The sequence below is a fragment of the Trachurus trachurus genome (genome assembly GCF_905171665.1).
Source record: "Trachurus trachurus genome assembly, chromosome: 21".
NCBI classification, from domain to species: domain Eukaryota; kingdom Metazoa; phylum Chordata; class Actinopteri; order Carangiformes; family Carangidae; genus Trachurus; species Trachurus trachurus.
Genome location: NC_139899.1, coordinates 26020540 through 26032770, shown reverse-complemented (window position 1 = coordinate 26032770; position 12231 = coordinate 26020540). Strand labels below are relative to the sequence as shown.

General features: G+C 42.1%; 1 protein-coding gene across 1 annotated transcript in view; it reads right to left on the bottom strand.

The window, feature by feature from the left end:
* Positions 1 to 12231, bottom strand: part of xpo4 (exportin 4) — a gene marked incomplete at its 5' end in the record, with an annotated part of 79877 nt that overhangs the window by 43698 nt on the left and 23948 nt on the right. Inside the window, one exon of the mRNA XM_083997150.1 lies at positions 3913 to 4026. Within this exon, the coding sequence (XP_083853276.1) occupies positions 3913 to 4026 (114 nt within the window). The remainder of the gene's footprint in view (positions 1 to 3912; positions 4027 to 12231) is intronic.

The window sequence follows — 12231 nt, the reverse complement described above, 5'->3', positions numbered from 1 at the left end:
CCGTGCCAAACGGCTGCGATCAGCCAATCAAATCCTTGATTATGGGGGATGTTGAGGGGGGGGCATGTACTGCTGCTTTGTGTATTAAATCTCTGATTACATGCGCTGCTCAGGAGCCAATTACGGTTATTTGTGATTGCTTTGAGAATTGACAATCACGACTTCAAAACTTTCAGCTGCATGAAAACGTTTACACCGAGCAGAGCAGAGGAGGGTGATTATCAGGCACAAAAAAAAAAGAAAAAGAATAAAGAAAAACTGAGAATAAGCATCTGCAGATTGTACAGCAAGAGAGTGAGTGATTGTTTCACTAGTTCACGACTGTTATGCCGAGTCCCCGCGACTGACAGCAAAGTACGCAGAGAGTCAACACGGCGATTAATCACCAGCAACGTTTCAAAGTAGCTCTGAAATATGTTTGTTTTCTCTGGAGATTGATGTTGTTTATTTTCACTTTAGACCAGATGTTGTTGCACATGAAGCAAATAAGAAGAAAAAAAAAAGGGAGGAAACTCCGAGGTTCAGACGCCGACTGTGTTTCTGAAGAGGAAAGATGCTAACAAATGTGATGACTGGATGAAATACAGTGACACGAGAGTTTGATCTTCAAGACAAATGACAAAAAGCTGGAGCTCATATTCATCCAGTGACGAATTTCACATGTTAAATCCATTAAAAACGACACAATATTCTAATCTTGGCCAAATCTTTTACATCTAAACTTGCATGACAGCTAATAAATCTGTATTTTTCTGGAAAACAATAAAATCAAATTAATGTTCAGTGCTGTTTTTTTTTTTTTTTTTTTTTTAGAAACCACTCGTCAAACCAGAGCTGGGCCTCTGTGGTTCAAAACACAGAGGAGGAAGAAGAAGATGATGCTCTGAGGTGCATAACAGAGCGAACACGACACCGAAACAAGTTCCTTTATAAAACGCGGCCACAGGAATGAAAACCAAGAGTTTCCATTGAGCATCTCTTAAAACACGAGCACTAAATAGACTTAACAGGGAAACGAGAACCTCAGTATTTACCGCTACTTCCTGATAAAGACGTTTCATGCCGCTCCAAACTGTGGGAACCGTTATGAGCCAATAATAGGGACTTTTATGTCGTCGCTGCCAGACCGCATCGTATACCATGAGACAGCATCACTTGCCATCTCGGTCTGATTGCACACTAAAAGATCACATGCAGGGGGGCGGGGGGGCTGCTCTGGTGGTTAGAGAGCACGTCGTCCCATACAGTACCAGCTCTGGTCCTTGTGCAGGAGGAAATCCTGAGCGGGACGTTCATTTACTGCCTGTCTGTTCCTGTCATACGTCCACTGTCCTGTCTAATAAAAAGGCAACAATGCTGAAAAGATAGCGTTGGAAAAAAAAGAGAAAGAGAGAGAGAGATTACATCCATAGCAAAAACTGGAGAATCTCTATGGACACCTGAAAGATTAAAAATAAAGAGAGTAGAGAGAAAGTTGGTGAAACAACAGGTGATCTTTACCTTCTTCTGTTTTCAGTTCAGTCCTGAATGTTGGATTATTATTAGAATAAAACGTGATATGAGCAGGACTTATTAGATCTGTGTATTGTTTTGGGTAACACTTTATTGTAAGTACACACTATTAAGCATTAATAAATACTGAATTCTTCATTTATAACGCATGAATACTCATAAGAGCTGCAACAATTAATCGATTAATTGAACAATAATTGATTAAATTAAACTACCTATTTTGATCATTGAATAATCGGTTTGAGTAGTTTTTTTAAGAAAAAAAGTCAAAATTCTCTGATTTCAGCTTCTTAAATGTGAATATTTCTGGTTTCTTTGTTCCTTTATGACAATAAACTGAGTATCTCTTTGGTTTGTGGACAAAACAAGACATTTGAGGACTTCATCTTGTGGTTTGGGAAACACTGATTGATAGTTTTCAACATTTGTTAAACATTTTATTGACCAAACAACTAATCGATCAATCGTTTCAATAATCAACAGATTAATCGATAATGAAAATAATCGTTAGTTGCAGCCCTAATACTCATTAGTATGTAGTTTATAAATACAGTTAGTGCTTATCAATGTTGAGTAAAACATTTTTAACTGTTATAAATGATGAATTCAGTATTTAATGCTTAACTAATGCTTAATGGTGTGTACTTACTATAAAGTGTAATCTTGTTTTGTTATGAAATCTTTTAAAAAAGGATCACAAGCTAGAAAAGGTTGACAAACACTGGTCGAATGTCTGATACCAAACACAACTCCAGGCTGGACGTTTCTGCTTCTGTAGCTGAATAAACTGGTCGACTTTTTTTTACTGTGAGGCAGACTACAAACTTTTAAGACCTTAATCTGTAAATTACGATCAATTTTCAAACCTAATAGTCATTCAGAAGACTAATCCATATGCTTTATTAGGCCTTACTGGAATGAATAAAAATACAGGTACAGAATAGATGATGCTCAGGAAGCTTAAAGAAGCAGCATCACGGGCGGGTTCGAGCACCGACTTCAAACAAACAGCAGCAGAAAAAAAAAAAACACAAACGATGAGATGAGTCGCCTCTCGTCTCCTGTGAAAAGTTGCACTTGAACACACCACAGCACTACAACAACCCGACCGAGCCAACATGTCTGTGCTACACTACGTTCTGCACCTGCATTAGAAGAAAACGAACAGCAGCAGCATGGAGTCTGTATTTTTTTTATCCCTCTCATTAAACAAAGATTATAAACCGGGATTAAGATCATGTGCGTTGAATCTTCACGGATCTCGACTCCACATCACCCTAATGCTGCGCGACGGCTCGTTGTGTGTCAGGACTCAGGACCCCCAGGGCTCTGAGAGCGGATCAGTATTTGGCAACGTGCAGGGAAGGAGAAGGAGGTTTTGGAGGCCAATATTTTGCAATGGAAAGATAAAAAGTTGGGGTAATGGAGCAGTATTTGGCAGAGAAGGGCTGTAATAAGAGAGCTTTTGTCATGGAGAAGCGCTATTTGGAGGCATCAGAGGTAACGAGTGCAGGTATCTGACAGGTACAGGGCTAAACCGAGGTGGCAGTATTTGGCAAAAGGAAGCTTTAAAAAAACAAACAAGGGCAGAGCGAGCAGATCAGTATCTGGCAAGTGGGCGGCCAGACGGTTTGGACGGATGCAGAGTGGAAGAAGAAGCGCTGACCGGTTTGTTCCACACTTTCCCCCCTCTACTGCCGCCGCCGCTGCAGCGTTTAGCTCAGCCAGCGTGGGCCGACCTCTTTAAACACACAAAGTCACTGCACAAAAATACACATTTACTTCACCGGGCGGTCCTCCTCCTCTGGACAGTAACACAATAACACAGACCCCACTTGCAAAGCAAAGCAGCCATAAATCTACTTAATGGTGCATTTATGGAACCCACAAAAAGCAGTAAAAAAAAAAAAAAAAAAAGCAGCAGCTTACAGTAACATAACATGTGCCAAAATGACGGGGTCAAGTGAGATGTTTCTTTCTTCACCGACATGAAAAGACAAACTGTCTCTTTTGTTTATCAAAAATAAATAAAACCGCCAGCTAGACGTGAGGAAAAGAAAGTGAAGAAGAAAAGAAGAAGAAAGGGTAAAGCAGGACACGAGGAAACTCTGGTGACCTCTCTGACTCTGACTCTGACAGAAAGATGTGGAGGAGAAGATACAGACGAGACCGCTGCAGATTAATTAATTGACAAAAAGCCGAGCATCTGTGGCGTTTGTCAAGACAATTCAGAGCTGTTCCCGTGTAAAATTAAACCGAAGAGGGATTTTAAATCAGTAAAACAAAATGCGCTTCAATAAAAAACAAAAAAGTTCGAAGAGACATTTTTAAATCCCAGAGAAAGACATAAACACAACACATGGTGATATAATAAATGGACCGTTGTTGTGGTTTACTCACGGTGAAGAAGAGGTCCATGACGCGTGTGTCCAGCAGCGCTTCCCTCCAGGTCTCCGTCGGCTTGAGCGTGACGTTCTGCGTGGCCTCGAACATGGCGATGTAGTGGCGCCCCAGTGACCCGCCGCCAGTTAAGGCCAACAACAGCATGTAGCAGAAGAAAGAAGAAGAGGAGGAAAGAAGAAGAGGAGGAGGAGGAGGAGGAGGAGGAGCACACACGAAAACACCAGCTCCTGTCACTAAGCTCCCTCCTCAGTGTGTATTTCTGTCTCTCTGTGTGTGTGAGGTTTTGGTTTCAGCCGAGACTTGTCAAACACTTGTTAAACTAACTCTCCCTCTCATTAACTCTCATTATTCACATTCGCTTTCTTCTAAATGTTCTCACCCTCCTCTCTTCTCCTCTTCTCCTCTTTGTTTTTCTTCTCCCTCGTCAGCTCCTCTCTCTCTCTCTGTGTCCTTCTCACCTTCTTCTTTCCCTCTCCTCCTCCTTCCTCCTCCGCTGCTGCTCTCTCCGACTTTTATCTTTTCTCCCAGTCTCTGCTTTCCTTCCTGTCCTCTCGTTCACCTCTCTTCCTACCAGGAATCCCTCCTTCCTTTCTCTTTTTTTTCCCTTCTCTTTCTCTCCTCTGCTTCCTCAAGACACTCGCTGCTCTCACTCACTCACTCACTCTGACTTGCTCTGCCTCTTTGTCCACTCCTTTACAAGAAGTCCTTGAGACTCCTTACCGCTCTGAAACACTCCCCTCTTCCTCCTCGGCCAATCACCTCCTCCCTCTCCTCCCGACTGCTCTCCAACACCAAAGCTCAAACGCTCCTCACTTTGAAACTTCTCACACACACACTATCAACTCTCCTCTTTGTCTTTTTTTTTTCAATGCCTCTGCCCTTTTCCTTTTCCCATGTCACACACACTTTAACCCTAACGCATCCAAACCCACATCACAGCATGAGAAAACACACATTGTTCTTCAAAACTATAAAAACTTTTATTATCTTAATCGTTTTTCAAATGTCCCCTTTTCTTCTTCTTCTTCTTCCTCCTCCTCCTCCCAAACAAGCCTTTCTTTCTCCATGCTCCCACGAACACACACACAGAGCGTTGTTATTTAAGACTCCCTCTACACTCACAGGCTTTTTCATAAAAAAAACCCACAACACACACTTTCTCCCGACACAGCCACAACACTTCCTGTCCTTACTCGAGACTCCGAAACACACCCACAACATGCTTTTTCCTTAGATCATCAAGAGCAGTCCCATGCTGTCCCTCAGACACACACACACACACACACACATAAAAACACACACATACACACAGTCCTCAATCAGAGTATCTCACAAAGCCACAACACTTTCCCTGACTCCTAACCACCCATAAAATGCCCTTTACTTTCTCCATATACAAACTTCTGACATCCTGAAACATGAGGTGATAATTTTTATTTTAAATTTCAGGACAGTTCTTTTTTTCCGCCCATTTTGTTTTGTTTTTCTCATTTAAAAAAAAACAGAAGAACTTTTTATTTAGGAAGGTTTTATGTCCCCTTCATCTGTCTGTTTATTTTTTATTTATTTTGAGATGCATAAGTTAATACAACTTTAATGACCTCTTTTTGTAAACATGTAAATGTATATGATGTCTGTATTACAATCTGTTGTGTTTTATGTTCAAAATGAGAAAAAACCAATGGATTTGAAGAACACCCCCCCCCAAGGGTTATCAAAGTACTCTGTCCATCCATAATGGATGCCTCCGCAAAATCTGTTGCATCTTCTGGCCTGAGAAGATCTCAAACAGAGAACTGCGCAGGATGACCAAGTGCACCAGCGCTGTGACGGAAATTAAACGCCACCGACTACGATGGCTGGGCGGGCCATGTGCTCAGAATGAATGAAGACCGTATCCCAAAGGTCGCATTGAGATGGAGCCCAGCTGGAAAAAAGGAGTCAGGGCCGACCTAAAACAACCTGGCGATGAACCGTGACGGCCGAACTAAAGGAGATGAACCATGTAGCGCACGACAGGTCCCGCTGGAGTCAGATCGTCGCAGTCTTATGTCCCACCTGGGACAAAGAGGATTAAGTAAGTACTCAGTCCACAGAGAAATGCCACAAGAAAAGAAATTGAGCCTTGAAAACAAGCCGTCAGGACTTCCTGTAACTTTGTGATGTCACAACTAAGCAGCCAAAGAGGCCCCGCCCCCTCACCTGGACCCACCACTGTACAACATTTACAGGATTTGGTTCCTCTGAGTGTTTTAACCTGAAATCTACTCTATTTTTATTCAAATCACTCAGAAATCAGTCGTGTTTGGTGGTCGAGTGGTTAAGAGCCAGCCCCAATGCAGCGATCGGTGGATCGATTCCTGCCTGTGCCGATCTGTCATTACCGCAGTCTTTCTTTCCACTGTCCTGTCAATAAAAAGGCAAAAATGCCCCCAAAATATCTTTAAAAACAAAACAAAACAAAAAAAACAGTCAACCAATCAGAAGAGACTCTCAAAGCCTCCTCTCTTCTGATTGGCCGACACCAACCTGGTGTTTCTAGAGCTCCAGAGAGAAGCTGAGAGAGGAGATGGGGAAACTACTAAAACTGAGATGGTCTTTTGGTTTTAAAAACCAAACCACAGATAAATCTTCGTATGAATCGAAACTTTAACAAAACAAAGGCAGTGAAACACATGAGGACTTTAAACATACTAAATTATAATTATTATTATATTCAGGATGGATCAGATGGAGGACAGTACTTTACCAACCACTAACTACCACCTACTACTCATACACAACCAATAATAATCAAGACATTTGTTACTCTGTGTGTCTATAATTCATAACAGTCGTACCCGGCGTTGGTTTATCCCGTCTGTGTTTCCTTGTAAAAATAAAAAATAAAAAATGAAGTACTAGCAATAAAAATACACTCTCACTTCATTTTCCATCATCCACATGAAAACACACACACACACACACACACACACAGACGGAGCCGTATCGCTGCCCCGCGGCGCAGTGACAGCAGGAGGAGGAAACTTCCAGAGGAATGTCCGATCAAAGCCAAACAGCGGCAGAGGCCGGCGAGGTCACGCATTCCTCCGACACCAGCCCACAGTCACTCCCCATGCACACACCCCACCACAACACACCACACCACACTTTTCGGCTCAAAAGTTGGCACCTGTCTAAGGGTCTCTAGGACTCTGTGTGTGTGTGTGTGTGTCCGTCCAATGCTTGGCTTTCAGGCCCTCGTTATAAATAGTCGTGGTGGAGCACAGGACCTCTAACTGAACCTTTCTGTAAAGACAGAATAAGAAAGACGATCGGGAAAAAGCGCAGTGAGTGAGAGAGTAAGTTCATGTTGATTTGTTTTGGTGTGTCAGGGTTTAAACTATAAATACCCCTGGTCTGCAATTTATATGTCTGTCTGTCTTGATGCCGTTTTCAGAAAATTTTAAAGATTAAAATAAAACTCAACCTGTCTGCTTGGCTTTTACTTTGAAAATCCCCTTTCATACAACACAGAATAAAAACGTAACATGAGGAAACGGACAGAAGAGACAGAAGACCCCGGCTGCATAATTTGGTTCCTCATAAATGAGACTGACCCGAGTCGTCGTGTAACCTGCAGACCGAGGGCATCTCCTCCTCGGGGAGGGACCACCTCGGTGACACGAGGTTGGTCGTAGAAAAAAAACCCTCCTAAAAAGATCATATGACTTGAGACGAAACTCACAAGAGACCTCAGGAATGATAACTACACGGCTACTTCGACTGATTCACACAGATGGACAGAGATGTAGAACGGATCCGACAGGCCGCGACGCAGAGAGACGAGGAAAACAGGATGTCTCATCGCCGTGAACTGAAACACACCTCAGCGAGGAATTCAAGAACCAAAATATCCATCAAATAGATATCATGAGTGCACCATGATGAACAGATAAAATGATCGGTATGAGTAAAAAAAAACACAAATTAAAAACATTTGAGGACTTATGTGTGAATCCGGCTCAGGGAGAAGGAACTATTTTCTGATGAAAATGGAAGGGCTGTTACTTGTACGTGTCATTACTTATCATTTTCAACAGGTAAAATCAATTAATAATCTTATTTTCTGCTTCTACATAAATCTAATCTTGATCTCCACGTGAGTTCCTGATTAAATCACAGAGGAACTATGCAAGTCCGGTCGTTTTTCCCACTATTTTGCTAACCCTCCTCTCGGCCATGTGCATTTGTTTACAACAAAGCCAGCGAGAAATCAATCACTAGAGTGGTAGATGTAAGGGATAATGTATAGTTCGGAGGTTGTTATGGAGAAATAAACCCCGACAGGTTGTATGGAACCCCGACGCGAAGCGGAGGGGTTCCATACAACATGAAGGGGTTTATTTCTCCATAACAACCGACCAACTATACATTATCCCGCTTATTACACGGTTTACGAGTGAAATAATTAATTTGAAACATAATGTTGATCAAAATACGACTTTCATCGATTTAAAATTGCATTTAGCGAATCTGCAAGACCGGTCTCTTCCGCTGTTTTGCCGAGCCTCCTCCCGTTCGTGCATTTGAAGCCTTTGATAATCAATCAGTGGATCGATGGATTACCATACACGTGTTAAGATGTGTGTATTGTGTGTAGTCGTATCTGTCATAAACAAGAGATTAACTTTACTGTTTACGGGGTGCGTTTGTGTCGCGGAGCCGGAGCCGCGGTGCCAGCTGCACCGAGACGAGAGGAGAGCTGACACCGGGTCAGAGGCTCTGATGCAGGTCTGGTTTCCAGCAGCATGTGAAGGAGCCTCCACTCTACTTGTAGCAAGTTACCAGTCATTTATCTAACATCAATATTAGTCCGAAGCTGTTTAATGACGGTAAAAATGAAACACAAGGTAAATATCCTGCATAGTTTCTCTTTTCTGTGCTGCGCTGATCAGAGCGGCTTCCCTAGCAACGGTCTGTTATACATGACGACGGTCCGTACCGTACAGAAATAACAGACCGCAGAACGCAGCGCTGGACCAATCAGAGAGCAGCATTCAATAGAGCCGTGTAATAAAACGTTATATCTCATATGCAATGTTACGCCGTGTATATTTGTGTAGTTTAATCTGTCATAAACAAGAGATTACAGGTTAATGGGGCGCGTTTGTGTCGCGGTGCCGCAGAGACGAGAGCTGGGAGACCGGGGCGACGGCACGGATATTGCAAAGTTGGTTTTTCAGCCAAGCGACGCAATAAGTGACACACGCGTGGAAGGTAAAGAGCCTCCATTTATTAAACCATCACAATTACTCCAAATCCGTTTAATTAGGGTAAAAATGTTGCATAGTTAAGCTCAAAATCGTGCATAGTTCCTCTTTAAGCTTAAAAAAATAAGGTATAAGACGTCAAAATGACACCTATAAGTTCATCTTGTATTTGATCAACAGACTCAAACTAAAAACCTACGAAAAAACTAATTTCAACATCATTAATCACCAAATTTAATATAAACATCACATAAATTTGGAGTAACAACAACTATGTCTGTGTCTCTGTGCGTCTCCCCTTGGTTTGTATAAAGGTGTACAATATGCAACATGTATTACAAGGCAAAGAAATGATAAAATATTTAGATAACGTCCTGAAAACGACTCACATGGACTGAAAACTCAGTTTATAGCGTTTCCTCTGACTTTTACTGTGAGCGTTCACTTACTTTAAAAAGGTATAATGTGTAGGAATTACCCCCATCTAGCGGTGCGGTTGCATATCGAAACGTATTCTTGATGTTGCATTCACGTGAAATCGGGCAGACGTCAGACAGACAACAGACGCTGCATGTAACAGGATAAACAAGCGTCTATTTGATCAACATGCAAAAACAGACTCAAACTTCAAACCTACGAAAAAACAGCATTTATCAGCAAATTTAATATAAACAAAATATGTAAATGTCACATACATTTGGAGTAACAACAACTAGTATATCGGCTCTGTGCGTCTCCCTTTGGTTTGTATAAAAGGTGTACAATATGCAACATGTATTACAAGGCAAAGAAATGTTAAAATATTTAGATAACGTCCTGAAAACGACTCACATGCACAGAAAACTCAGTTTATAGCGTTTCCTCTGACTTTTACTGTGAGCGTTCACTTACTTTAAGGTTGAGCTCTTGAAATCAGAGACAAGTGAATTTACAACCTCGACCACTCAATTTGCTCTTTAAAAAAAAAGAAAAAAAAAAAGATGGACTGTGTGTGTCTGTGTGAAGTGTGTGTGTGTGTGTGTGTGTGTGCAGTGTGTGTGTGCAGTGTGCATGCCTCCAGGATGAGTAATGTACGCAGAGTGACTAGGACATGTGGGCTGTGGTTTGGTGGGTTTTTAAAAGACATCACCTGCTGCCATCTCAACCCTTCCAACAGGCTCAAGAATAACTAACGTGACACGTCAATTTTCCACTGGAAAGATAAGACGGACTGACAGATCACCCGACGCGCACACACACACACACACACACACACACTCACTCACTCAACTGACCGAATACACAACCACTGACCACAGGAGTTTAAATCAAGTACAAGCGAGAGAGAAGCAGCGAGAGTAGTGAGAGAGAGAGATTCACACACACACCCCGTGTTCTCACATGCTGCTGCCAAATTTGCAGGCGCACAGACACATAAACACACACTGTAGTGCCTTGATTAACACCAGCCACCAGTCAAATGCCAATAAAACTGCCGCTGGTAGGTTTTCGTCTGATCCTGCAGTCGCTTTGGCAGAGAAACAAACGGCTTTTCCAACCCTCCTCGAGTTTTAATTTCCGGCTCTGATTCTATTTATGATGACCTGACCGAAAGCGAGACTCCACTATCTTCAGTTGACAGGAGGAGAGGACGCTTTAACAGACGGACATCCGGTATTTATGATCTCGCATGATGTGAACCTTTAGCCTCAGGTAGTGCAGCGTAGTGTAGCGTAGTGTGTTCGTGCAGGACGGGCATACAAGTCGTGTCTCTGCTTCAAAGCACGAAGGAGCACGGTGGCAATGAGAGGCCATCATTCTTCCTCTTCCTCTTCTTATTTCTTCATGGGTTGTAATTCAGCGAGGCTGCTATGCATGAACTAACCACACGACTGCAAAACAACAAAAAAAAGTTCTGAAAGAAGCTGAAAAATATGTTAACAGCTAAAATGTCTCAAGGCCAAACTGTTTGTTTTGTTTTTTTGTTTTGTGGGTTTGCTGCTCATTTTGTTTCTCACTGCAAATCACATGCGACTGAATGAATTCTTGGTCAGAAGCTTCACAGACTTTGACAAGTCACTTCATCATCATGACAGAGTTAGATGAAGTAAATCAAGACTGCAAAGTGTTCGTGCTCATGAAAGTGTTCGTGCACAAAAGTTTGTGGCGTGAGATGAAAAAAAAAGTCAGAGAGGGCGGGGTCGCCGACAAAAGTTATTAAAATTCCTTCTCTGAGCACCGTGAATGTCTGCACTGCATTTCACGGCCGTCAAGACGTTTCACTGGAAAATATAGAGACGTCAGCCCTCGGAGGAAACTTCAGCCGGTCGTCAAAGTCAGAAAGGATCCAACCTCTGGGGACCGTGAGTGTCTAGACTGATCCACGGCAACTCAGAAATACACAAAGTTTTAACTCTTTAAAGGTCCAGTGTGTTATATGAAGGAATTGAATGAATTTATATTTATTTCAGTGTCATGCACCAGTTAAGGTGCCCAGCCTATAAAGAAAGGAAGGAATTCACAAAAATAATTCTCCTTTTCTTAGTGTCCAGGAACTTTTTTTATGAAAGTAGCTATAGTAAAGACTTCTTTTCTGAAAAACCATTCCAACCTTAGCTCATCATCTGCCCAAAACAACTTGGGCCTCAAAAACTGCCTGTCTTCGTCACATAACGGACAATGAAACACGAAATGCAGTTCATCCTCATTACATTTAGATTACATAACGTGCATAGTCTTCCCTCCTCAGGTATTTGGCACGGTTTATTGGGAAAATCTGAATATACTACCCATGAATATATTTGTATAAGTGTATAATTGCTATAAAATAAAATTGAAAAATTGGTTTTCGTAGCCTTGTAATTCTTCTTTTACATATACATATAGCAAGGGTCTTGCTTTACAGAGTGTCGCCATCTTGCACCGTCATGTTTGTACAGCAGCCCGAAGGGAAAATCCAGCCAGCCAGAGAGCTGCGTGCATAAATAACGCAACAAAGAAGAAGGAGGAGGAAACAGCAGAGAGAGTGAGTTAGTAGTTAGTCGGTAGAGAATAGTGAGAAGAATAGTGGAAGACGCCATTTCCA